Below are 22,398 nucleotides of genomic sequence, written 5' to 3'. Positions count from 1 at the left end.
TACCACTGACACTGTGTTTCCATTTCTAAAGCATTCTAAGAAGTGGCACACCGTCAAATTTAGTGGCAGGTAGAAATATTCAGGCAGGTGATGAAATAAAAAAGCTAAAAGAGCTTAATAGTTTGGGAATCATTTGCATAAAAATAAACATAATTTCTAACAGATATGGTTTCCTGATTGGGTGACAAAGGAAAGGTATAAAACTCTAACATATCTTTTGTGAAATTACATTATATTGTAAATATATAAAAGTATAATAGTGACGGAGTCAGTCACATTTCTGACTTTTCTCATTTTTCTTACCTTTTGTTTTTAGGGCTGTCCAAACCCCCAAGGTCATCAGTTGTAACTAAAACTGTTTTAGTTGTACTGTACATCATCATTCAAAATTCTTCTCCACATCTTTCAGTCTTTGAGAGCATTTATCTTTGCAGCAGGTATAATGCCAATTAGTGCTACATACAGTATGTTATATGGCTTGTGATTGGAGGGTCACTGGTTCGATTCCCCTACCGTACGGGCAGGAAAAATTTGGGTGTGGTGGAGTGATTAATGCGAAAAATGCTTAGACGCAGAAGACGTCTAAGCATTTTTAAGCATTCTAAGCAGAATGCAGAAGATGAATTCAGTGTGTGTGTATGTAAAAATATATATACTGTCAATAAAGCTGATTCTTCTTCATCTTCTTCTTCTTCTTCTTCTTCTTCTTCTTCTTAAACACAAAAGATTATTTTAGACAGCCCAAAGATTCAATTAATTCAATTAAAACTGCCTTCTTCTTAATCTTCTATTTAAGCCTAACAGTATTTTATTTCTTGCAATTTATATTCTCTCTGTGACTGTCAATAAGCAATTAAGTGTCTATAAATAACAACTGAGGACAGAACAAATGCCGTGTCGAGTAGCACAGTGAAGGTAGTACGAGTTAGGTCAATTCTTTCTCCTTTCTGTTCCTTAACTTGAATAACAGATTTCATTGCCCTCATAGCTATACAGGGAGGCTTTGCTCATTATGGTCCATAATCCAATCGCTGAGCTCCCTAAACAACGACATATCAATATTGTCCTTGGTTAAGAGAGAAGGTGGAAATGTAACAAAGTCATGCAGAAAATGTTTGAAAAACCTTCACTGTGCAGTAGAAAAAACCTCTCTGGCCATAAGTGAGCATCAGTTGGGAATACAAGGTACAAGGCTGTAGCCGTGTTTCCTCTGTACTCACTCAGTTTGGCAGGTCCACTCCTGCATAAAAATTGCCACCACTACCATACAAATTTGATTAATGCAGAATTCTCTGAATGTCATTAAGCTCTGCTGTTAGAAAAAATACCTTTTAGTGCAAACTCAATTCAAAAGGAACTGAAACAGAAGTCAAAAATGCTAACAGCTGCAATAGAAATATACAGATATAACACTGTGTTGCAGTGTATAGCTAAACAACATGAGGCATAAGTTGATTCAGGGTTGTCTTTGGGCTCTTTCTGCAGAAATACACCATGCATTAAAAATATTAAAAGACAAATCATGCTAAGACACCTAGCAACAGATACATTTGGAAATGGCATAGAGATGTTATGCCAAGCTGCAGGCTGTATCAGAAACATTACGTTTTTATTGTCCTGTGACATGTATGCTTGTATGTTCATCTCATATCCTCCCCTGACTGTCAAGGGCATTCATCAGACTGAGTGGTTACTAACAGACCCTGTATACCCACAGAAGAATATAACATAATCTGTCTTGATGTGGAAAAAGATGTTTTGGAAGCAGATTATGTTTTATTAACATTTTAGCAATGTTCACATCTCTTGCCTTCATGCTATTTGGATAAAAAAAACTCCTGTCAGCTGTCAAGTGACCACACCCACAACAACACAGCTAACTCCTATCCACTTATGATTCCAAGTGTTTTTCTTCCCTTTTTGGGGGACTAAATATAACACAATGTATTGTATTGTATTTTCAGAAAATGCATTTTGTATTTTTGGACCAAAATAATTCTGTTAAGCTTGACGAGCTATCCCTGGTCAAAAGGCTGTTATTTGCTTAACTGAGTTAAGTTCCCTTTCATTTTGCTGGAATTTTCCAATACTTTCAACTGTATTTGTTTTTGAAGTATTTATTTGCTAATAGTTGATTTAATTGTTCTAAACAAATGATATCTTTCTGAAACACATTTTAGCACTGCCCAGTACCCACATCCTTGAACAATGACAAGCTTTCAGAGAGGACAGAATTAAAATTCAAAGGCAAGGCTGTTCATTTTAGTTCCAGGAACTGCTGTGTGAAAAACACTTGACTGATTTTAATCACATTCTTATTTATTTCAGCTTAGTGCTCAGCGTGGCTTTTTATAAGCCAGTGGTGATTTTAGCCAAGTTTTCATAGAGCAACAGCACCATCTAGCAGGTCTCTTTAGGTACTAGCTTTGCTCACTGAAGCCATAGACACTCACTCTCTAAGCCTTGCCTTCACAGCACTGGTGGAACAGCAAACATTTATTTGCAGAATGGGTTTTTACTAAGGGTACTTTATCTCCCTGTCTGTTGTACACTCCACCAAGTCAGGATTATTATTGTCTACATGTGTCTGCGCTGTTGCGTCAGACTGTCAAACTTGGAGGAATGAGTCATGGGAGATTGGCATTTGGCTAATACAACAAAATGTCTGAGAGTCATTGCAGCATTCCTCTGAGAAACAGAAACTACATTGTATACAAAATTTGCATAAAAATAGCTAAAATCTTTGGTAGAGATGACCTTGCTTAGGAGTTATTATGCAGTGAATTCTTCTGTATGTACTTACTATGAGAGTGGTATTCTGAAACAGTGGGAGAGGCATTATTTGAGAGTTACATAGAAGAAGATAGATACACAAGCAGTAGAAAGTTAGCTTAGCTTAGCATTCAGTGTGAAAACAGCTAGCTTGAACTATTGCTTGGCTGGAAGCAGTGACCTCAAAAAAGCTGTTTTCCTGTTTACAGTTTTTGTGCTCAGCTAAACTAACTTCCTCCTAGCTTAACAGACAAGAAAGTAACTGGCTTTTGATCTTGTCATCTTAGTTTAACAATAAAGAGTAAGCATGTTCTCCAAATTATTAAAGTAAAGGGTTTGGATATATATTCCAGAACTACAATCAATGGTGTGTTTGACAAAATAAATAAATAAAAAATCTCTGGACTCAAGTTTCACTTACTAGCTTTTCTCTAGAACTTTCCATCACATGTCACGGTCTTCATTTGATGCAACAAAAAAAATGCATTTTATGTTACCATCAAAATAAGCAAGATATTCTACACAAATCTGACACACATTCCCAATAAAATTTAAAATGTCAATCTCTTTGTGATATGCTTAAGCAGCTTTTACATAAGAAAAGCAAAGTCCATACCTCATCTCTCTAAAGAACACCTTTATATTAGAGATACATGTGATCATCGTCCTCTCTTTCCCCTGTCTTTTTTATCTTTATATCTTTAATTCCACTTGCATCTGGTGTTTAGTGTGTGTGAGACCATCATTAAAAATGTATAGCATCTCTCCAAAAAGTGTCCTGACAAGCCACTCATGCTCATTGGATATCAGTCATTAAAATTTAGCGAAGAGGGCAGCATGTGGCCTAGGTATCAGGTTCTTCATTCAGGCTGCGGATGAATTTTTCAAAGTCCTATTAACTCTACAGGCACCACTGCTGATATCTCAAGGCTGTACACTCTGACACTACTGTTGTCGGTCTCTGCTGGTGTTGTAGCTGAGGCGTGACAAAAGCCGAATCAACAATAACAACATGAGTCTCAGGGTGGCCATACTGATTCATTTACTACTGCTTGTTGACAAGGCTGATTCTAAAAAAGGTGAGTTGCAGTTTGTTATATTGATGGAGCAAAGCTTAAATTTGATCGAAGTGCTTTATCTTGAAGGTACTGTATATACAGATAAAGTTGGACCTCATTGTTCAATGTCAGCTTGTAATGCACTTTCAGAGATTGTTCTTTGTTGCTAGAATAACACCAATAAATAAGTAAACAAGGAAAGAGCCATAACCTTTGCTCTGTATCTTTTTGCTTGAAGCTCAAATTAAACTTTTGTTATTATAAGGTGTCAAATGTGGAGGAATCCATTCTGCTCCATCTGGCAATATCTCCAGTCCAAACTTCCCAGGCCTGTATCCATACAACGTTGACTGTGCCTGGCTGATTGTGGTGGCAGAGGGATCCTCTGTCCTCCTCACCTTTCATCACTTTGAGCTGGAGTACCATGCCAACTGTGCTTACGACTACATCAAGATCTACAATGGCATATCAGAGGATGAGGGAAACCTCCTTGGGATATTTTGTGGCGACATCTCGCCGCCACAGTTCACCTCTTCTTGGAACGTTATGTCCATCATCTTCCATTCAGACCGTCATGTGGCTTACAGGGGCTTTAGTGTGGGATACAGAAAAGGTAACTCATTATATCTGATGCAATATGCAGGGATCAGTTGCATAACTCCCCAAAACTTTTTTTCAGTCCAACATTCAAATTCAGCATGTTAGCATGTTTATTTGTGGCAGTTCCAGCTTGTCCCTTAAAACAAGTTTCATGTATGTCTTTAAAAGAAAAGTGAAATTAACGTGCATCTGAGTTTCCCTCTGTTCTCTCTAGACATGTGTGGCGGAGTTCTAACTGGCCTATCAGGAGTAATCTCCAGTCCAGGCTACCCTCAGGAGTACAGCAACAATGCCGACTGCTCTTGGGCCATCCATGTGTCTAACACCAGTGTGGTCACCTTGGTCTTCTTGGACTTCCAACTGGAAAACAATGAGGGATGTAATTTTGACTTTGTGGCCTTGTTTGATGGCCCGACATTAACCCACCGCCACTTGGGGAGATACTGCGGAGCAGATAAGCCTCCACACATAGTCACCACCTCCAACCACCTTCTGGTCATCTTCAAGTCTGACTTCAACATTGGTGGACGTGGGTTCAAGGCCTACTATTACTCAGGTAGGAAAGTTTTCTTTGATTACATGCACTTCGAAATTAAATTCCTCACATCACTATGCAAAATAAAATACTCCCAGTGTTTGCCCCCCCTGACTTTTTGTGCTTTTTGGTGTAAAAGGACTGTCAGATTTTTGATTGTTTAAACTAAGCAACCTTTATTTGCAGAAACCCCTTTGTATCTTCACGACAGAAATCAAACCAGCTACCATTAAATGCAAACCTCAGTTCATAGTAAAGAACTACAGATCGGCTGAGGGCTATTAAACCTTTAACAGTAGGGCATAATGGAGCCCATGATTAGGCTGATGTTAGTGCTGTGAAGAAAAAAAGAGAACACATTACATCTTACTGAAAGTGTGAAATGAAGACCTTGAACATGGCACAAAAGATCCTGTCATCTGATGAAATGAAAATTGAACACTTCTGCTACAATGTAAAGCACCCTGGGCAGGGCAGAACTCATTACCCATGTTATACTGTCCCTCCTGTGAATAAGAAAAAAATACAAAACCCTTGAGTGGTCTAGCCTGGACTTGAATCCAACTGAAACAGAGGAAAACAACATTTAGACAGCTGATCAAAGACTGTCCCTGGGCATAAACTGATATGCAAGAGGATGACAATTCAGAAGATGCAGAAGGACAGTGACATAAATAGCTTAATCTTCACTTTTTAAAACATTTGTTTTCACACTTTGACAGAAGAGAAATCCACTGTAGATTTGCAGGCTGATGTGCTGGCTGTAGCTTCATTCTTAACACACAAATGAAAGTGTTCAATCTCCTCATCCACCACTTAGAAAAAAAGCGAATAAGCATTTTTCCCAAAATGCAGATTTATTTGTTTACATCGATATGGTATCTCTTTTATAAGGAGACTTTAATTACATAAGCATTCCTACAATAAAAATAAACTTTTATTTTAGTGGATGCAGTATCCTAAAATATCAATGCTGAATTGAATGCACTGTAGTAAGCTAATAATAAAGTTACCTGTCAACTGCACTCAAACAGGTGAATGCCAGCAGGTCCTGTCAGCTGTAAGTGGCAACTTCAGCAGCCCGTATTTTCCAAACATCTACCCAAACAACATCAACTGCCACTGGGGCATCACTCTAGCAGCTGGATACCGCATCAAGCTCTTCTTCCCCGTCATGGATCTGGAGGACCGCAACAGTCTGTCAGACGAGTGCGACTACGACTCTGTTGCAGTTTACGATGGGGACAGTCAGACGGACACCCTGCTGGGACGCTGGTGTGGCAGGGAGCAACCGTCCTCACTCATCTCAAAGGGCAACAAGTTGTTGGTGGTACTCAGCACAGACAGAAATGAAGCTCATAGAGGGTTCACTGCTTCTTATCTTGGAGGTAAGTGTTCCCCACATGAGAATCTGGTAGAACAATTTAACATTTGTAATCTATAGCAGTGTTAATTCCACTTATCATGAACTGAGTCATGAACTACCTACTGTTTACAACGTTCACAGTGAAAATTAAAGCTAAATGTACTCTTGTTAAGATTCTAAAATGCAATATATTTTTCTCTACAAACAACTTTCATGGTTTTCTCCCCACAATCCAAGTGGTACCTGTAAACGTTAGCTGCACAAGATCAGAATTCACCATTTTGATACCCCAGCAGTCCTTACCTCAGCTGGACCGTGAGAGCATCTACCTGGGAAACCCCACATGTGCAGCCCAGTTGACAGCCACCTCATACAAAATTCTGGCTCAGTTTGTTAACTGTGGCACTGCTGGCCAGGTGACTAACTGCAGTCTCATATCACATACTTGTACACAATAACATGCGATGATTTATTGTGTTTTAGCTGTTAAAAATATTTGTGACTTACATCTATGAAAACTGTGACTTCCGATCCCTTACAGAAACATCAGAACATCACTGTGCTGGTAAACAAACTCTACATTGACTTCTCTGATGGAAAGCAGCAGAACGTGCAAGAATACAAGGTTCAGTGTGATGCCCTGCGGAAGATAGCATCAGTGTCCATCATTTCAGCAGAGGAGCGCCGCCTCGAGGAGCAAGCACAGCAAAGTGACAATGACAGCAATGGCAATTCAGGAGATCCAGAGACTGTACCTCACGACTTGAGCGACATTGTTTTCATTAGCATCTGTGTTCTCGCTGTTATCCTCATGATGATAGCTATTGTTTGGCTGGTGCTGCTTTAGTAATATATCATATCATGCGGTTTTAGACAACAAAACAAGCACTCCAACACTGAAGTTGTCATATTTTAAACCATGTTTTGTATAAAAATGTTCACCAACAGTATGAAAACAGATCTGCGATCAGCAAAAAAAAATTCATAATTCCAGTACGTGGCATCGAATTATTGCCACCAAAAACAATAAATTACATTTTCTTGACTAATTTACATGCATGCTGCTGATGTGCCACAAATTGTACAATTTATTTTTTTATCTTCATTATCAAGAAAATAATAAAAAAGATGTTTAAAAAAATGTGTATACAATAAAAAAAAAATCTTTTAAAATGAAATTTCACTTAAACAACCAGAAGGTTCGGCTGAACCTCAGCCGAACTGATCATTAGTTATTTCTTGTATTTAGAAACCAGTTGGTTGACTGGTAATTTGTTGTCCTTCACTTGAGTTCTGATCTCAGGGTTGTGTTTGAAGGCAAACACCAGGGCTCTAACAGTCCGTCTGTATGAGCTGCTGACCAGCCGGGAGCTCTGATGAAACACCTCTCTCTCAATGTTGTCTATAAGACCAGAATCCTCCTGTCAGATAAGAAAATAAAGGGTTTCATGCGGTTGATCTCAGATGTCGTACAAAAACAAATATTAAAGCACAACTGATTGCTTCCTGTATCTTTTCCAAAATATCACACCCAAAGTAATGTAAAACAGAAATTAGAGGTGGAATAAATGCAATGAGTAGAAAACTAGATTAGATTTTTGCTATTTTCGCATTTGACTTCACTTAGTCTCCCTTTCTCACCTTGACCTCCAGGGCTTCACACATGAGTCTTCTAGCGTTGCTCCTGAGTCCTTCAGATTGTTTGTCAGCGCGCACTTCAATAGACGGCTTATTGGAATTCTCCTCAATGAATGTCCTCCAGTCATTGTAAACCTTTGCTGCCACTGAACTCACCTCCGGATCCAGATGCTTTCGCATTTTGTTAACAGTGTGACCTTAGAGGAGAGAGGGATGATTTAATAACATAACATGAACTAATTAGTGTAATGTGAATGTGATAAAGGGGCTGGTGTGTATGAGGTTAGCACAATTTTGAAAGTGGTTTCATTTTTTGAGTTATGCTGCTGCTGTAATACTGCTATGAAAGCCAACCAGGACTTTTAATCATACAGTATACTCAATCTATAGACTGATCAGTTTTTATTAGTTTAAACTGACTTGATTATAACATGTTTCCCTCGGTCTACCTATTTTAGTGGACTTCAGCACCTCCCTGGATGGGATCTTCTTGCTCAGGTCTGTCAAGGCAGTCAGCAGGTTGTCCTTATTCTGTTCTGGCAGCTCCAAGATGGCCTTGTGGCGCATGATATCCTCAATTACAACGACCCTCTGTAAGAAACACAAAGCCAATGAATGACCAAGTGAATCTTTCATACAGTAACAATGACTTTGTTTGGTAACTCACCCGTAACGATTCAATTGTAGTTTGTCTGTAAACCTTTTCGGGGCTTTTCGATGTTTTGGGCTTTTCCCCCTTAGGAAGCCGCACTACAAATTTGTCCATTTTCAAATAGAAAGTTGCAAGCTATCGAGTCAACCGGTTGTTTTTGACAAACTAGTGATTAAACAACAAAGACATTTCGGAGGGAAGGTTCAGGGACAGTCGGTGCTTATTAGCAGTTAGCTAGCTGCCTGGTTAACGCTACCTAGCATACTAACTCTGATGTCCGTTTGAAATTCAATATAGCAAACGCATCACTGGTTTGGTTTAAGTCATTCGTTTATGCTGAACTAATTAATAGTTGCCTTTATTACTTCAACTGAAACAAATCTCTTTGGTAGAGGTGTCTACAGCTGAGTAGCTATAGTAAATAGTAGCCACTCGTGTTGCGTTAAATATCTGTCGGAAATAGCAGAGACCACCGAGGGCCCGACCAAATAAGATGCTCAATAAAGGAAATTTGAAACTGTGGAATTAGACATGGTGCAAATTCAGTAAATAATCAATCGTGTGAATAAAAAGAACAAAAATGAATAAATCAAATTAAGAACTGATAAAACATAACGCTATTGTGGTATGAAATATTTCGTTTTCTTTTCGTTTTTATTCGTGTGAATAAAAAGACCAAAAATGAATAAATCAAGTTAAGAACTGATAAAACATAAGGCTATTGTGATATGAAATACATTAACTATTTGATTTGATTTTTTTTTTTGTAATGCAATTGATTGAATGGTGCACTTTCAAACAGTGACAGTATTCCATCATGCCATTGTTTTCACCAATCCTGAATCTTTATTCATCTGCCAAACACATACTTGCAGGATCAATAAGTGCAATTTAATTTTGCTCCTGTTCCTTCAAATAACAGTTATTGAGTGAAATCCAATTTTATATCTGTATTTAGGATAGAAAATGTTCATAGAGTTTCATCAGTGTATATGTATTTCACAATCAAATGCAGTTGTTTGGATTCAATATGTGACTGTTATTGTACGTTGTTTGAAAATCCCTGAATACAGACATTGAAAATTGGTCCATTTTGTCAGAAGAATTGGGGAATTTACGAGGATTACTTAAACAAAGCAAAACATTTGGAACAGTCTCGCGTGGGGCTGAGTTCTCGCGAGACAATAATCCGATTTAGAAGGAAGAAGAGGAGTGTTGTTTGTTTAGGTTTTCGAAGGCAAAATGGGGACTGTATCCTCCTTTGTCTGTATGTGGGGACTGTTCGTGCTGTTTGCTTGCACATCGGCATCTTCAGATGTGTTCGATAGCGTTTTGGGAAGCACAGCCTCCTGTCACAAGTCATGTGAAATGACATACAGTTTGCACACCTATCCACGGGTGAGTGCTCCTCTCGCAGAAGAAAGTAACGCTAATGTCTGCTAATGTTAGCTAACGTTTGTAAGTTAGCGAAGCAAAAGAAGGCCTGTTTATTTCACCTCGCCTTGTGTTAGGTTACGTGTTGTTTGCGACGGGGAGCTCATGACTTGTGTAAAGGTTGAAAGTGCGTCATTTTCACGAATGCAGTTTGTCGTGGCAATCAACTGGTCCTCTTGTTGGTTTTACAGGAGGAGGAACTGTATGCCTGTCAGAGAGGCTGCCGTCTGTTCTCCATTTGTCAGTTTGTTCGAGACAGCGAAGATTTTAATCAAACCAAATCCGAGTGTGAATCAAGTAAGTTATGAACTGAGCATTTGACCTATTTAATTCTCTTTACAGTGTCCTGGCCTCTATTGTCAGCCTTCAGTAAAGTTGTAAACAAGTGTTCATGCTTATAATTAACCGTATGTTTGCACATTCAGTTCCATACTAACTGAACTTGCTCCAAACGCCTCTTTGCCAATTGTCTGGAATGCTGTTTTACCATCTGTTCTGTCTCTCCACCTCCAAACTTCCGCAGCCTGTCGTGAGGCCTACACCCAGTCTGATGAGCAGTATGCATGCAACCTGGGCTGTCAGAATCAACTTCCGTTTGCTGAGCAACGGCAGGAGCAGGTAAAAGTATGTCATTCAGTAGGCCAAATAAATGATCAGTTCTCTAAACAAAGAACAGAGTGCTCAGTATTGCTTCTTTTTTTCAGTTGGAGGCCATGATGCCCAGGATTCACCTTCTGTACCCCCTGACTCTGGTCAGAGGGCTTTGGGAGGATGTAATGAATCAGGCCCACAGCTTCATCACTTCCACATGGACATTTTACCTTCAGGCTGATGATGGCAAAATTGTCATTTTCCAGGTGTGGTACTTTACTGGGAAAAAATAGCTTATTTTATTCTAGCTTTCGGTATACAAACAATGCATTTCATCCTGTTAATTTGCTGATGTGATAAAGAACAAAACCAAACCTTTTGTTTCACAGACTGAACCACAAGTGAAGTTTTTCTCCCAGTTTGAAGTGGACAATGATGTTAAAGAGGAGACACAGAACAGCTGTAAGCAGTCCACATAATTTTCTTAAAATCCAATTAAGTTGGTAATAGATTTTTTGAAATCTGATTTAGTATATTCTTCTGCTGACTTCTTCTGTGCCATATTACCTCTATTGTTGTCCCAAATCCTACATGAATGCTTGTTCATCGTGATGGGCATGGCAGGTTATTGTCAGTCTAACCAACATTTAGTGCTCTGCTGCCTTAAATACTTACCAGCGCACCAAATGTGTATTAATCCACACCTGAAAATAAAGCACAAATAATTGATTATTTACTCATGTTTTGTAAGGTTTGCTAAAAACTACAGTGGTTAGTTGAAAATTGCTGAACTTTTTAAAACTTTTTTATAATCTAAGTATTTTGAATTGCAAATTTCAAATGTGACCAATTGCACTGGTCTGTATCTACATAGGGGCTAAGGCCTGGTTATACTAGAAGAGAGGTTAATCAACATCAGGGGGAAGGAAGGAGCATTGAAATGCCACCCATCACTCAGACAGAATATCATTTGAATATGGAGCTACTAGTTCATGTTTACAGTCAATCTCTCCTGGAAGAAATTCATAGTGTTGCACTCAGTTGTTCACTTGAAAAGTGACAGAAATACTAGTGTACAGATTGTGTATGTGTGTGTGTGTGTGTGGGGGGGGGGCTTGAATGAGAAGTAAAAATCCTGGCTGCTTTCTCACCTACGCATGACTGACCAATCTCGGTGCGAAGTGGGTGTGAATGTCAGATCGTAGGAAAGCAAAGGCAAGTACTGAGAGGCAAACTTAACACATTGCTGCTTGTGGTCCTTTTGTGGGATTTGTTGACTAGAAAAATATAGAATATTGAGGTTTGTCCTTCATAATCAAAGCTTATAAATGTCTGTATCAAAGGGAAACAAACACATTATTAAACTTTTATTTTTACTTTTCAAGTTCCCGGGTTGAGCAGCCCAGTTTACAAAGAATACCATCGCACTTTAATCCAGGAGAGGGACAGAGACATGACTGGGGACCGCAGCTACGATGATGAATACAGCCTCTTTAGCTGCCTCTCAAGGTTGGTCAGCACACACTTTTCTGCGCTGTCAGGGAAATGAAATTGTTTAATTTGCTTTGCAGAGCATGACATCAACAGCAGGAAGAATTTAATCCCTGGCCAAGCTTAATATTTGTACTCCTCTCCCTAGGAACCCATGGCTACCAGGGTGGATCCTAACCACAACTCTGATCCTTTCTGTGCTGGTCCTGATATGGATTTGTTGTGCCACTGTGGAAACTGCTGTAGATCAGTATTTACCTGCCGAGGTAAGGCTCCTGTCACTTTGGTTCACATACAAGATCAGTCCAGGAATGTGTGAATGGAAGAATCGATATGTAACATGTTAATTAGTCAGTTTTTAAAGGGGCTGGTAGGCATAAGTGTATTTCACAAAACGTCAAACCGTTGTTTGTTTTAAGCATCCTTCACTGCGAGGTGCTCAAGCTTAAAGGCTGAACACCTGTGATGTAAAACAGGCTGCCGGAAATGCAAAACATGCTGCACTTTTCTACTTTCCATACTGAACATCTTTCTTCATAATGAAGTGGATGATTGTAGTTATATTCAAGGGTGTTTTTTTTTCTTCCAGAAATTGAGCATCTATGGTGACAAGGAGTACATCAAAGAACAGAAACTGATCCCATATCCAGCATCCTCCCTGGTGATCATCACCTCCAAAGGGGCAGAGGAAGAGGCCGAGCCGCTCCCTTCCAAAGTGAACCTGGGCTAGAAGCCAAAGCTGCTGCAGAGAAGGGATGTCCTCCTTTACGAATAATCTTTAGTTGATTTTTATGCTCTGGCATAAAACCTGTGCTTCTTGTGGTCTAAACAGGAGTAACTACTCGCAGAACATTTTGTATTACTGATATAATGTCTCGTCTCCCTTGAAGCTTTTAAAATTTGAAGTGATGAAAAGGTTTATTTTCTGTATATTTGTATGATTGATAATGAGGCATTATAGTATGGTGATATTGGTACAAGTAAAATGGGTTTTAGGACTTTTTTCTTAAATTTTAATGTGTGCATTTGGTGACTGTTGGTGTGGTTATTGTATTGAACAGTGTTTAAATGTGTGACCTAAATTGATTTCCACACATTGAATTTTACAATAAAATCCTTTGCTCCTAATCTTAATTAATAGTGATGGTACATTCAGTAGGTCCTTCCTGCTCCACTGTTTTCTGTTCTCGTAATGATGGGTCAGAATTAAATACAATGAAGTACAGTTCTTGACATTGGTGTGACTTCTTTTTTAAACAAAGAAGGATTAAAGTAACCAGTAAATGTCAAGGGGACTAATAATAATAAGAACCTCCAGTCTTGCAAAAGCCATCAGTTGTATGGTTTAAAATTCTTATACACAGGTGTGTTTAAGTTAAATTCCACTACAGTGTGACCTGAGGTTAAGGTTACACTCCTGTTAAAAACTTTGCATCTCCGGCATTATGTCACAGTGGGCACAGTGCTTCCCTCTGCTGGAAATGTAAATCTCTGGTGGCTGTTGTCAAAGTTGTTTCAACTTTGTCATTTTTCTCTCTACTCGACAGCCAACCTGTTAAAGCAAGACTGCAGGCAATATCACAAGCTTTCTGTGTGGCGACTGTGTTACTGATTCAACACTCGACTGGGGTAGCGTACTGAGGGATTGCAAGTGCAGTAACGCACCATCTCGCATCTTGTTTACCACTGGAATTGGAATTGAAAGCTCTAGTCAAAATCCACAGCTGCTTATTTCACTTTTATCCCAGCATACCCAGCCACTATCCCACCTTTTTCTTTTTTTTTTATTGGGCCCAAGGGCAAAAATGTCCTGCTGGGCACCCTATTAACCCCCCTTTTTGTGTACAGCTTTTCTGAATAAATAGCCTCCAGGTTTGTTGTGTGGTTATTTGATTTAAAGGTGAACTGCACTGATTTTACACATCAAAGTCTTGTCTCATCTCTGCTCCAGGCTAGCAGCTCAAGGCTCCATTAGCCACTACAAGCATATCACATCAGACTTTGATGAGGAAGAGTAACGAGTGGAGTTAAAAAGACAGATCTGCTGCGTCAGTTTTGATGCATGTTTCCAAACAGATTTGAATTAAACTGACTTATAACTTGTTCACACACTGCAAGCACAGAGCTTTGGGTCAGTTTTCCATTTTACCCAGTTAGCAATCCAGAATTGATGTAATTGGCCTCCAATACTATCATATTTACTCTGATGAACACTTGCCTTGAAAAATCAGCTAGGTTGTTTCCAAACTACAAAATGACAAAGAAGGACAAAGACGTATACAAATTACTTAACTTTATTTATAAAAATATATAAAAACCCCTCACTACATCCAACAAAAGTGTTTGCAGATCACCAGTGTTAATCACCTTGGAAAATATTCATGTTCATGTCTGGATAAATGTTGTTGAGTAACCGGCATACAAACGCTGCTGTCCACTCTACTGTGTGGAATGCTACATGGACACATATCTCAGTAGCTGTTCAGCAAGTCAATGTCCTCTGCAGTAAGAGCTGATGAGGACAAACGTTTTGGAGGAGGGCTTTGACGTGGACAGTCGCACTTTTCCGACTGACGTGGTCTTTTTTTGAGATCGTGCCAGGAAGCCTTCGCATGATGATTTGTTTTTGAACGAGTCTGTTCCTCTGGCGTGTGACTGTTTGTTGCTGGTCTGTAGAAATGCAGCCTCTCTCTCTTGGCCTCTTTGTCACTCTCAGATACGAAGGGCGCAGCATTCAGTACTTCTCGGACAAACTTCTGCCTGCCAACTAGAGAACGACAACACCTTCAAGATCATTTCAGATTCAATTAAAATGTGGAAGTAATAGAAAATTAACATACAAAAGCGAAGCGCTGATGTTCTGGATTCATCAATTTTCTTCTGTTTTGGCATTTGTGAGCCATTTGTTTCCCACTGGTTTACAACCTGAAAATGAGACAATGCATTTGTTAATATGAGATGTCAAACAGCACTGCATCTGCAATGTTTAGATTATAATCAAAGAACGGTGCTTTCATTAAATAAACATATGTTCACTTTCATCATCCTCTAAAAATACATACCTGCTCAGCCCAACCTTCTGTTTTACACATCGAGTGATCAAAGGTGTCCAGTGGTTTCTCAGAATAAATGAGACCCAACAGATCCCATATGGTTGTCTTCAATCTTGTGCCAAGCTGGAGGTATAAATTACATTTACAAGTCAGCATCAAAAGAAGCTATCACCACATGCTGCACTCAACAATTAGGCTATTATCATACCTTAAAATCGGCCCCAGATACATCAAGTTTTTCAAGCTTGGGGAGGCATGTGAGGTATCTGAGTCCCCTCTCTGAGATAGGGTTATCTATATAGAACGTAAAACATTTGATCAACATCTTAATGATGGATGTTGACTTCTAAATGTCAAAAATGATCAAAAAATTTGTGCTGCTACAACAAGATGAAAGCAGATAATATTTCTGGTTACTAACAGGAAACATCGAGTAACTTAAGACAGTCCAGTCCCTTCCTCATCATCCGAATAGGTGCAGTCAGTCTTTGTAGGCCAATATCAGACAGACTGTTACCACCGAGGAAAAGTCGAATCAAGCTGCTGGGAAGCCAGGTAGACGTGTTAGTAACATCTTAAATTATCATGCATTTGGGACTGATAAAATAGATATTACCTTGTCAATGAGCTGGATGTTAGATGCAAGAACATTTCATGATCATCACCCAGCCTGCAGCCAAACAGATCCAGAGACTTCAAACTATGAAATGTCTTAATTTCATCCATTCTCTCATGCAGTAGAGGAAATCTGCACAAATGAAAGGAACAAGAGATGTTGTTGTCTCTGACAAATAAAATTGAGAGGCTGGAGATATGTATGACCACAACTCACCTATTTCTTAAACAGAGAGATCCAAGCACCATCTCCCCATACGCATCGCTGAATAACTGCAGGGCTTTTGTGGAAATATCTACGTTTAAAAACACACGATTCTCCTCTGCTGCTGCAAAGAGTCTATCTCCGATTTGCTCGGGGAAGCCCACCAGTGAGTCCACATGGTGAATGTTGTCAGCTACGAATAACAGAGTGATGTCAAAGAGAGATTTTGTGGTGTATCTCAGACTTCCCTCTGCATTGTAGGTGAAGATGAAGCGCTCTTTTCTCAGCACCAACGGATTTGTCCTCCTGCATGATGACACCGGCTTTGGTTGTGCCAAGATTATGTCACCAACACGACGGAGGTTGCTTCTTTCTCGGACATAAATAGTGCTATTGTCCATATTAAGGTCACACTGTTCCTTTACCTGCGAGAAGGACAAATGTCTTAACTTGGGCACGTTTAGTCAGCTTGCCGAGAACTGAGACCTGAAACAGCAAGGTAGCTCCTAGCTAGCTAGCCAATCTATGGTCATTGACTGAACTAAAACCAAGAGAAAGAGGATCCTCCTGTCTTTAGGATGACCCGTTTACTATATGTTGTAGTTTCTCGTTTTATTTCAGCAAGTTCATCATAACTTGCGCGTTTTCCACTAGTAATTAGAGTTCCTTGTAGTAGCAGCAATTTGTGCAAGTTAATGAAGATGTGGTCCTTGCTTGCTAACTTCACAATAAAGGTCCATCACTTATAGAAACTAGTTTCAAGATCCCAAAAAATAACGTAAATGGCAAGAATTTCACCTGAATAAATGTCTAAAAATGTGATATGTAATCCACATGAAACGATTAATAATATATTACACTTAAAAGAGTTCAAACCCTTACTTTGAAACAGTTTAGTAAAAGGAAGAAGTCTTGTTTACATGGCTGGTATGTCCTGTTCCACGCAACCCAAACCTAGCTGAGAAGTGAAATGATTTTAAAGTGTTTTGGAAGATAATTTGGTAGGCGTACATTTTTTCAAAAACCATGCCTTGGGTTCTTAAATATAACCGAAGCTCTTGCTGTTTTTTTTGCCAGTTCTAATGTTACGCTTGACATTTTAATGTGATTAACGTGAGTTGTTGATGAGCTGTCAAGTGAGGACTTTGTAGCTAACTAAGCTAACGTTTCTTTTTTTTCCTGTATTGCTCACAGTTTACAACGTTTTAAACCACCACTCGGGGATGGAATAATTAGACTTGGAGTCTTAACACAAATGTTGTGTTTCTTTCCTTCACAGCTTGCTGAAATTAAGTGGCTGCCTAAGGGGCAACATTAACGAAGTTACAGATAAGTTCCTGAAATACGAACCTCGTCTTTGAGAGTGAATCCGTGTAAATGGCGTCGACAAACGATCCATTTCAGTTTCAAGGTGAGTGTCCTCCCCAGTCTCTAGTGTAATTGGGAAATTGAGTTACATCGATGCTACAGTTTACACATCTCCTTCTCAATCTCTATGGTAACACACATCTGAGCTCTCCCTGTGCTACACTGCGATGCATTGCTTGCAGCAATTCAAAGTTCATAAAACAAGTCTGTCAGATCTTTTTGTTTAATATTTTCCATTATCCATGCCTTAAAAATAGATTTCGAAGAAGCTGGAAATCTATTGAACAGCAACAGAGATGCAACCACCATTAACATGGAAGATGAAGATGTCAAACCAGACAAACAGAGAAACGCTGCTGTTTTCACTCCTGATGAACATGATGATGACTCACTTGCCAGTGATGACAAGACAGAGGTTTGGACAAGACGCTTACCAAGAATTTGTGAATTGTTATTAATTGTTAAATGTTGTGATAAATAATTATTTGATTCATTTTGGTTTCATCGTGTTTTTCTTTTTTTTCTGTTGAAGCTTCTCTCTGGGGAAAAGAAAAGCGTCCCTTTCTGGACCTTTGAATACTACCAAAGATTTTTTGACATCGAGACCCATCACGTAATACATTCATAACTCATCCGAATGGCTTTTAGCTACGCTGACAGTAATATGGAGTGCTTTAGACCAAAATGAACTAAATGGGACATGTCTTTCAGGTGAAGGAAAGAATCCTTGGATCAGTGGTGCCATGGCCTGGAAAGAACTTTATTCATGTCTACCTTCGACGAAATCCTGATCTTTATGGTTAGCATTTCAGTAGTTTAGCAATCATTTTCAAATTAGAGTTTGTCAGACTGTACGGTTTGGTAAATTAGAGAAAACTATGTTCCTGTTCCATCCTGTAGCTTAGATTTTGTATTGTTTGTAATGAGTGTGCTTTAAATAATGAGCACACAAATGTTCATTCTAATGCTTGACATTTGTGCTTTCAGGACCGTTTTGGATTTGTACCACTCTTGTGTTTGCCATTGCCATCAGTGGAAACATATCCAACTTTCTAATGCACTTTGGTAAACCCAACTATAAGTATACCCCAGAGTTTCAAAAAGGTAGGTGCTGTCACTGTTGTGTTATTCATGGATCACTTATTCAGACTGGATGTAAGTGGAAACTGTGCATGTTTTTCAAAAAAAAAAAATCTCTCGTATTTTTGAATTTGCGTGTGTCTTTCAGTGACCATAGCTGCAACAGCGATCTTCAGCTATGCTTGGCTGGTACCCCTTGCCCTCTGGGGTTTCCTGCTATGGAGAAACAATAAGGTTATGAACTTAGTGTCGTACTCCTTCATGGAGATCGTCTGTGTGTATGGATATTCTCTCTCCATTTACGTTCCAGCAGTGGTAAGAGCTGACATTTTTATTTCAGATTAATAGTCTACACTAATACTTGTATTTCTTGCACTACAGTTGTAAATTATTGTGCTGGTTTTCTGTTCACATTTTTTAAAAGACTCATTAATTTTCTAAACCTGTTTGGCTCTGTAGGTTTTAGCAAACAATACTCAAGATTAAACAGGATTAAACACATTTCAAACATTTTGAGTACTTATGGCAGTGGGATGATATACGTGGGTTTGGCTGTGTATGTATGTGTGTGTGTGTCTCACTGATGTGTTTTATTGGACAAGAATGGTACTCTATAGGACAAAGGAACAAGCTATACCAGTCTTGGTGGTGCACAGACAATACTTGTTAGCAACATCAGTTGTTGTTTGATTTGGTCTTCTCATAGGATTTGTTGACAACAAGAAAAATCTAAAATATCACTATCCTTATTCTCCATTTTGATAACATTCACCTGTTTGAAATCGCATATTAGAAGCAATGGAATCAAACAGTCCAATTGAGAAGCTACTTTGATCCATTTAGAGTGACTCAGCTGCACGTACTGTGCAGCAAAAAGAACAAACTATCAGATGAAGTAACCCAAACTGGAGACATAATCTCAGTTTAGAAACCACAGCATGAACATATGAAACAAATTTTGAACACAGCATTCAGTGAATTTTTTAATATACCACATAAGTAGATTTTAAAACACTATTTTGAATGATCGCATATAAAAGAAAACTTCAGCTTTCAGCACAACGTAATGTGCCTGCTACACATAACAGTTCTTGACAGTAGATGAATGCTTATTTTCTCCCGTGCCATGAATACGTATAGAGCTTCTTATGTAATATACTGTTGTTTCCTGCTTTAGGTCCTGTGGATTTTCCCATATGAATGGCTCAGGTGGTTCTCCATCGTGGTGGCTCTCTGCCTCTCCGGCTCAGTTCTGGTGATGACTTTCTGGCCTGCAGTCAGGGATGACCATCCCAAAGTTATCATAACAATCATGACAGCCATTGTTGTGCTCAACGTTCTGCTTGCTGTTGGTTGTAAAGTAAGTGTGCTTGTTAAGGTTATGATGCTGCTTTTACATAACTTTGCTGTTAGGATTAATTACAAACTAGAGCGATGTGGAAAATGCATCTGTTTGATGAAATAAGATACAACACTCATTGTCCTGCTTTGGCAAACAACATCTTTACTAATCCAGTTGATTCACCCTGCCTGTCCAATTCGGTGTAGATAACAACAATGATTGACTCACTCCCATTTGTCCGCAGTGATCTCAATAGCATGGCTGAGCCATGAACCAACTTGCCTACGTCAATCACAGACAGCACACAGCACTGGATGGACATGTTGTGCGTGTCTCTCTCTCTGTGTTTGTGGGATGTGACCATACCAGATAGTGTCAAGTTAACTCCCTCTGGGAAGGCTCTTCATTGGAAACTGTGACTGCATTTGCTAAATGTGTGAGAATGGGCTGTTAGTGCACTTCCTAATGTGAATACAGCCAGGTCCACAGGGGTATCAGATGTCTGGTCACATTCATGTAATTAGTCTACAAAGTAAGCCCGTGTCTGAAGGATGACCAAGATGATTGTTTTTCAGAAATGCTGTATTCTCTAACATACTGATGAGTAGTTTCTCTTTATACTGTAGCTGCTTATTTGCTGAGTTGTTTCACATCATTTCCATTACTTGTTTGTTTTTTAGGTCTATTTCTTTAGCAAACCAGACCTAGAGGGAAAAGTTGAAACTTCTACTGCGACAGAGGCGATCAAGGCACCGTCTTCGACATGAAAGCCTTTCGTTGTCTGAAGGTAAACAATACAGATACAGAATCCTTTTTGTCATGATCCCACTATACAATGCACTAATAACCTGATACATGTAAGTCATATTGCTCCCTTTTCTCATGGCTGTTTTTATATTTATATTCACTTGAATTGAGACTGATGACCTCCAACTTCTGTAGCAGCTCTACATTGCTGGCCTACTTTAGTGTCTTTGGCTTGAGAGTCTTTTTTTTTTTGTTTTGACCTACTAGAGCAGAACATCTGACACCGGACTTCCTTTACATGATTTCTCCTTTCCAAGGCAAGTGTTATTCTTTTTTTTAAATTGCAGGTTCTCTTGTTGCCTTATTAGAGAGAATCGGGTTGCTGTGGTGATGAAGTCATGGGTCGTCTGGATTTCACCTGCGCTCGGACATTCTGGCTTAAGACCTTAGAACCCAGTGTGTATGCTTGTTTCAACTGCGTGACCTCTGAAAATGAGCACTGGTACCAAGTATGTTATTTCTAATGTGATGGGATCTAATCTTTACAGTTTTGCTGTTGAAATATCTAGCTGACCGTTCTGTGCAGTAATCTTGGATTTGTAAAAAGCATTTTGTATATGCATTTTTTTTATATTCCTTTAATGGGAACTGGCTAGTATACTTTGTCTATGGGATTTTCTGTCTGAACAGCACAATGATATGTTTTGGTGAGTTATACAAGGGTTAGATTTATGATGTACAACTAGTATTGTGTTAGTATTCCCAGTGATATAACCGTAAGTGGCCTTGACTAATGCCAAAGACCCACTCTAAATATCCAAGACGTTTACAGCTTCTCTAACTGTTTTTAAATTCATAATTAGTTCTATTATGGCATGCTGCCTTTGATAAAATGTACGGGTGGAACCCACTTTTATTAATAAAATTATCATTGTTATAACAATGATCAACTTACAGTCAACCCGGACCCTATTTTCAGTCACCCAATAAACTCAGATTATTTTCATACCATCGTCACCATGTTGAAGAAATAGTTAATAGTTAAGCAAAATATATTTAGGTTCTTTCTTGCCATGAGTTACATCTGAAGATTCCTGTTTCCAATCTGTATGCTCTAAGTACAGTATAAGCTGTACATTAGATTCACAGATATGCTAGTTATGCTCTTCCCATCTGACTTTTATCAAGAAAGCAAATAAGTCTATTTCCCTCAGAAACACCCCTTCGTTCCGAATAATCAATAAATTGTTTTGTATATTGTTTTTTCACTGAAATGTAAAACATGGAAAACCTTGGCTGAACAGTGATTTTTTTTTTTTTTTTTAAATTCACTAAATCTCTTCACTGCAGTGTTGTCTGATTACGGCAGTGTTTGTCCATTTACTTACAGAATAAAAGAATAAAAAGTGTCAAAAGCCTTGTAATAATGTTTAGTGACTGCATTTATTTACTTATTTATTTTGTTTTAACATAGATAAACAAAAAAAGAAGAAAACAACAAGACTTAACACTTATTTATGTTCAAAAGGAGGGGGAAGAATGGTCAAATGGATGGTCAAACTATTGGTGAAACATTTTTATTCACATTTCTCTTGTGGTAAACCTTAGACAGGGCAACCTTAAATCACCCAAGCCCCCACACGTGTCAGCAACTTGACTCTTTTCCACCAGCTCCTGATAGCATTCAAGGCCGCCAGTACATTTCAACAGTTGGACATGTTAAATATTTAAGGGCTAGAACGTAACTAATAGCTATAACTTCAACATTTCAAAGGGAGAGTCTAACATTAAAAGTGGGCATTTGGCTGCTGCGATTGTTTTTCCAAGTCATCCATCTAAACTGTCGTGTGG

At 38.9% G+C, this 22,398-nt stretch overlaps 5 protein-coding genes across 11 annotated transcripts; 3 read left to right on the top strand and 2 right to left on the bottom strand.

Moving 5' to 3' along the window:
* The first annotated feature begins 3,784 nt into the window (after positions 1–3,784).
* On the top strand, positions 3,785–7,178 carry cdcp2 (CUB domain containing protein 2). The gene is made up of 6 exons (XM_046408567.1): positions 3,785–3,851; positions 4,096–4,443; positions 4,645–4,986; positions 6,000–6,353; positions 6,569–6,747; positions 6,873–7,178. The coding sequence occupies exons 1-6, from the start codon at positions 3,785–3,787 to the stop codon at positions 7,176–7,178; spliced, it is 1,596 nt and encodes a 531-aa protein (XP_046264523.1).
* Positions 7,179–7,396: 218 nt separating this feature from the next.
* On the bottom strand, positions 7,397–9,083 carry tceanc2 (transcription elongation factor A (SII) N-terminal and central domain containing 2). Its single transcript, XM_046407624.1, has 4 exons — positions 8,637–9,083; positions 8,419–8,560; positions 7,973–8,166; positions 7,397–7,752 (listed from the first exon to the last, which is right to left on the bottom strand). The coding sequence occupies exons 1-4, from the start codon at positions 8,733–8,735 to the stop codon at positions 7,564–7,566; spliced, it is 624 nt and encodes a 207-aa protein (XP_046263580.1). The 5' UTR covers positions 8,736–9,083; the 3' UTR covers positions 7,397–7,563.
* A 708-nt stretch (positions 9,084–9,791) lies between these two features.
* Positions 9,792–13,271, top strand: tmem59 (transmembrane protein 59). 2 transcript variants are annotated; one of them, XM_046407617.1, is made up of 8 exons: positions 9,792–10,019; positions 10,247–10,352; positions 10,579–10,679; positions 10,760–10,912; positions 11,036–11,108; positions 12,032–12,155; positions 12,286–12,403; positions 12,727–13,271. In XM_046407617.1, exons 1-8 carry the CDS (start codon positions 9,864–9,866, stop codon positions 12,865–12,867), a joined length of 972 nt encoding a protein of 323 aa, XP_046263573.1. In that variant the 5' UTR covers positions 9,792–9,863; the 3' UTR covers positions 12,868–13,271. The 2 variants fall into 2 exon arrangements, with proteins under 2 accessions (XP_046263573.1, XP_046263574.1); XM_046407618.1 differs by having other exon boundaries at positions 9,793–10,019; positions 10,579–10,673.
* Positions 13,272–14,415: 1,144 nt separating this feature from the next.
* On the bottom strand, positions 14,416–17,505 carry lrrc42 (leucine rich repeat containing 42). Of its 3 annotated transcripts, none has more exons than XM_046407614.1 (8): positions 17,361–17,505; positions 16,023–16,435; positions 15,807–15,938; positions 15,612–15,733; positions 15,399–15,484; positions 15,200–15,313; positions 14,978–15,062; positions 14,416–14,904 (listed from the first exon to the last, which is right to left on the bottom strand). In XM_046407614.1, the coding sequence occupies exons 2-8, from the start codon at positions 16,409–16,411 to the stop codon at positions 14,609–14,611; spliced, it is 1,224 nt and encodes a 407-aa protein (XP_046263570.1). In that variant the 5' UTR covers positions 16,412–16,435; positions 17,361–17,505; the 3' UTR covers positions 14,416–14,608. The 3 variants fall into 3 exon arrangements, with proteins under 3 accessions (XP_046263570.1, XP_046263571.1, XP_046263572.1); XM_046407615.1 differs by lacking the exon at positions 17,361–17,505 and adding an exon at positions 16,893–16,960; XM_046407616.1 differs by lacking the exon at positions 17,361–17,505 and having other exon boundaries at positions 15,612–15,730; positions 16,023–16,747.
* On the top strand, positions 16,915–21,971 carry yipf1 (Yip1 domain family, member 1). 4 transcript variants are annotated; one of them, XM_046407622.1, is made up of 10 exons: positions 16,915–17,011; positions 17,290–17,421; positions 17,636–17,793; positions 17,911–17,991; positions 18,090–18,177; positions 18,366–18,482; positions 18,607–18,773; positions 19,636–19,818; positions 20,481–20,587; positions 20,916–21,971. In XM_046407622.1, the coding sequence occupies exons 2-9, from the start codon at positions 17,388–17,390 to the stop codon at positions 20,565–20,567; spliced, it is 915 nt and encodes a 304-aa protein (XP_046263578.1). In that variant the 5' UTR covers positions 16,915–17,011; positions 17,290–17,387; the 3' UTR covers positions 20,568–20,587; positions 20,916–21,971. The 4 variants fall into 4 exon arrangements, with proteins under 4 accessions (XP_046263578.1, XP_046263575.1, XP_046263577.1 ...); XM_046407619.1 differs by having other exon boundaries at positions 20,895–21,971; XM_046407621.1 differs by having other exon boundaries at positions 20,815–21,971.
* The last annotated feature ends 427 nt before the right edge of the window (positions 21,972–22,398 follow it).

The sequence above is a fragment of the Scatophagus argus genome, chromosome 13, assembly GCF_020382885.2.
Source record: "Scatophagus argus isolate fScaArg1 chromosome 13, fScaArg1.pri, whole genome shotgun sequence".
NCBI classification, from domain to species: Eukaryota; Metazoa; Chordata; class Actinopteri; family Scatophagidae; genus Scatophagus; species Scatophagus argus.
The sequence above is the reverse complement of the archived record's forward strand: the minus strand, read 5'-3'. Positions and strand labels throughout refer to the sequence as shown.

What these genes read in the sequence shown, in the direction of transcription:
- lrrc42 (XM_046407614.1), bottom strand. Translation starts at nt 16,411, where the DNA reads ATGGACAATAGCACTATTTATGTCCGAGAAAGAAGCAACCTCCGTCGT. An exon ending in TAAGTTACTCGATGTTTCCT is followed by an intron (nt 15,485 to 15,611) that starts GTTAGTAACCAG and finishes CGTTCTATATAG; the next exon opens with ATAACCCTATCTCAGAGAGG. An exon ending in AACATCAGCGCTTCGCTTTT is followed by an intron (nt 14,905 to 14,977) that starts GTATGTTAATTT and finishes GTCGTTCTCTAG; the next exon opens with TTGGCAGGCAGAAGTTTGTC.
- yipf1 (XM_046407622.1), top strand. Translation starts at nt 17,388, where the DNA reads ATGGCGTCGACAAACGATCCATTTCAGTTTCAAG. An exon ending in CGATCCATTTCAGTTTCAAG is followed by an intron (nt 17,422 to 17,635) that starts GTGAGTGTCCTC and finishes CCTTAAAAATAG; the next exon opens with ATTTCGAAGAAGCTGGAAAT. An exon ending in ACGAAATCCTGATCTTTATG is followed by an intron (nt 18,178 to 18,365) that starts GTTAGCATTTCA and finishes TTGTGCTTTCAG; the next exon opens with GACCGTTTTGGATTTGTACC.
- tceanc2 (XM_046407624.1), bottom strand. Translation starts at nt 8,735, where the DNA reads ATGGACAAATTTGTAGTGCGGCTTCCTAAGGGGGAAAAGCCCAAAACA. An exon ending in CTACAATTGAATCGTTACGG is followed by an intron (nt 8,561 to 8,636) that starts GTGAGTTACCAA and finishes TGTTTCTTACAG; the next exon opens with AGGGTCGTTGTAATTGAGGA. An exon ending in GTGAAGCCCTGGAGGTCAAG is followed by an intron (nt 7,753 to 7,972) that starts GTGAGAAAGGGA and finishes CTTATCTGACAG; the next exon opens with GAGGATTCTGGTCTTATAGA.
- cdcp2 (XM_046408567.1), top strand. Translation starts at nt 3,785, where the DNA reads ATGAGTCTCAGGGTGGCCATACTGATTCATTTACTACTGCTTGTTGAC. An exon ending in CACTGCTTCTTATCTTGGAG is followed by an intron (nt 6,354 to 6,568) that starts GTAAGTGTTCCC and finishes CCACAATCCAAG; the next exon opens with TGGTACCTGTAAACGTTAGC. An exon ending in ACTGTGGCACTGCTGGCCAG is followed by an intron (nt 6,748 to 6,872) that starts GTGACTAACTGC and finishes GATCCCTTACAG; the next exon opens with AAACATCAGAACATCACTGT.
- tmem59 (XM_046407617.1), top strand. Translation starts at nt 9,864, where the DNA reads ATGGGGACTGTATCCTCCTTTGTCTGTATGTGGGGACTGTTCGTGCTG. An exon ending in GTTTGCACACCTATCCACGG is followed by an intron (nt 10,020 to 10,246) that starts GTGAGTGCTCCT and finishes TTGGTTTTACAG; the next exon opens with GAGGAGGAACTGTATGCCTG. An exon ending in CAAATCCGAGTGTGAATCAA is followed by an intron (nt 10,353 to 10,578) that starts GTAAGTTATGAA and finishes AAACTTCCGCAG; the next exon opens with CCTGTCGTGAGGCCTACACC.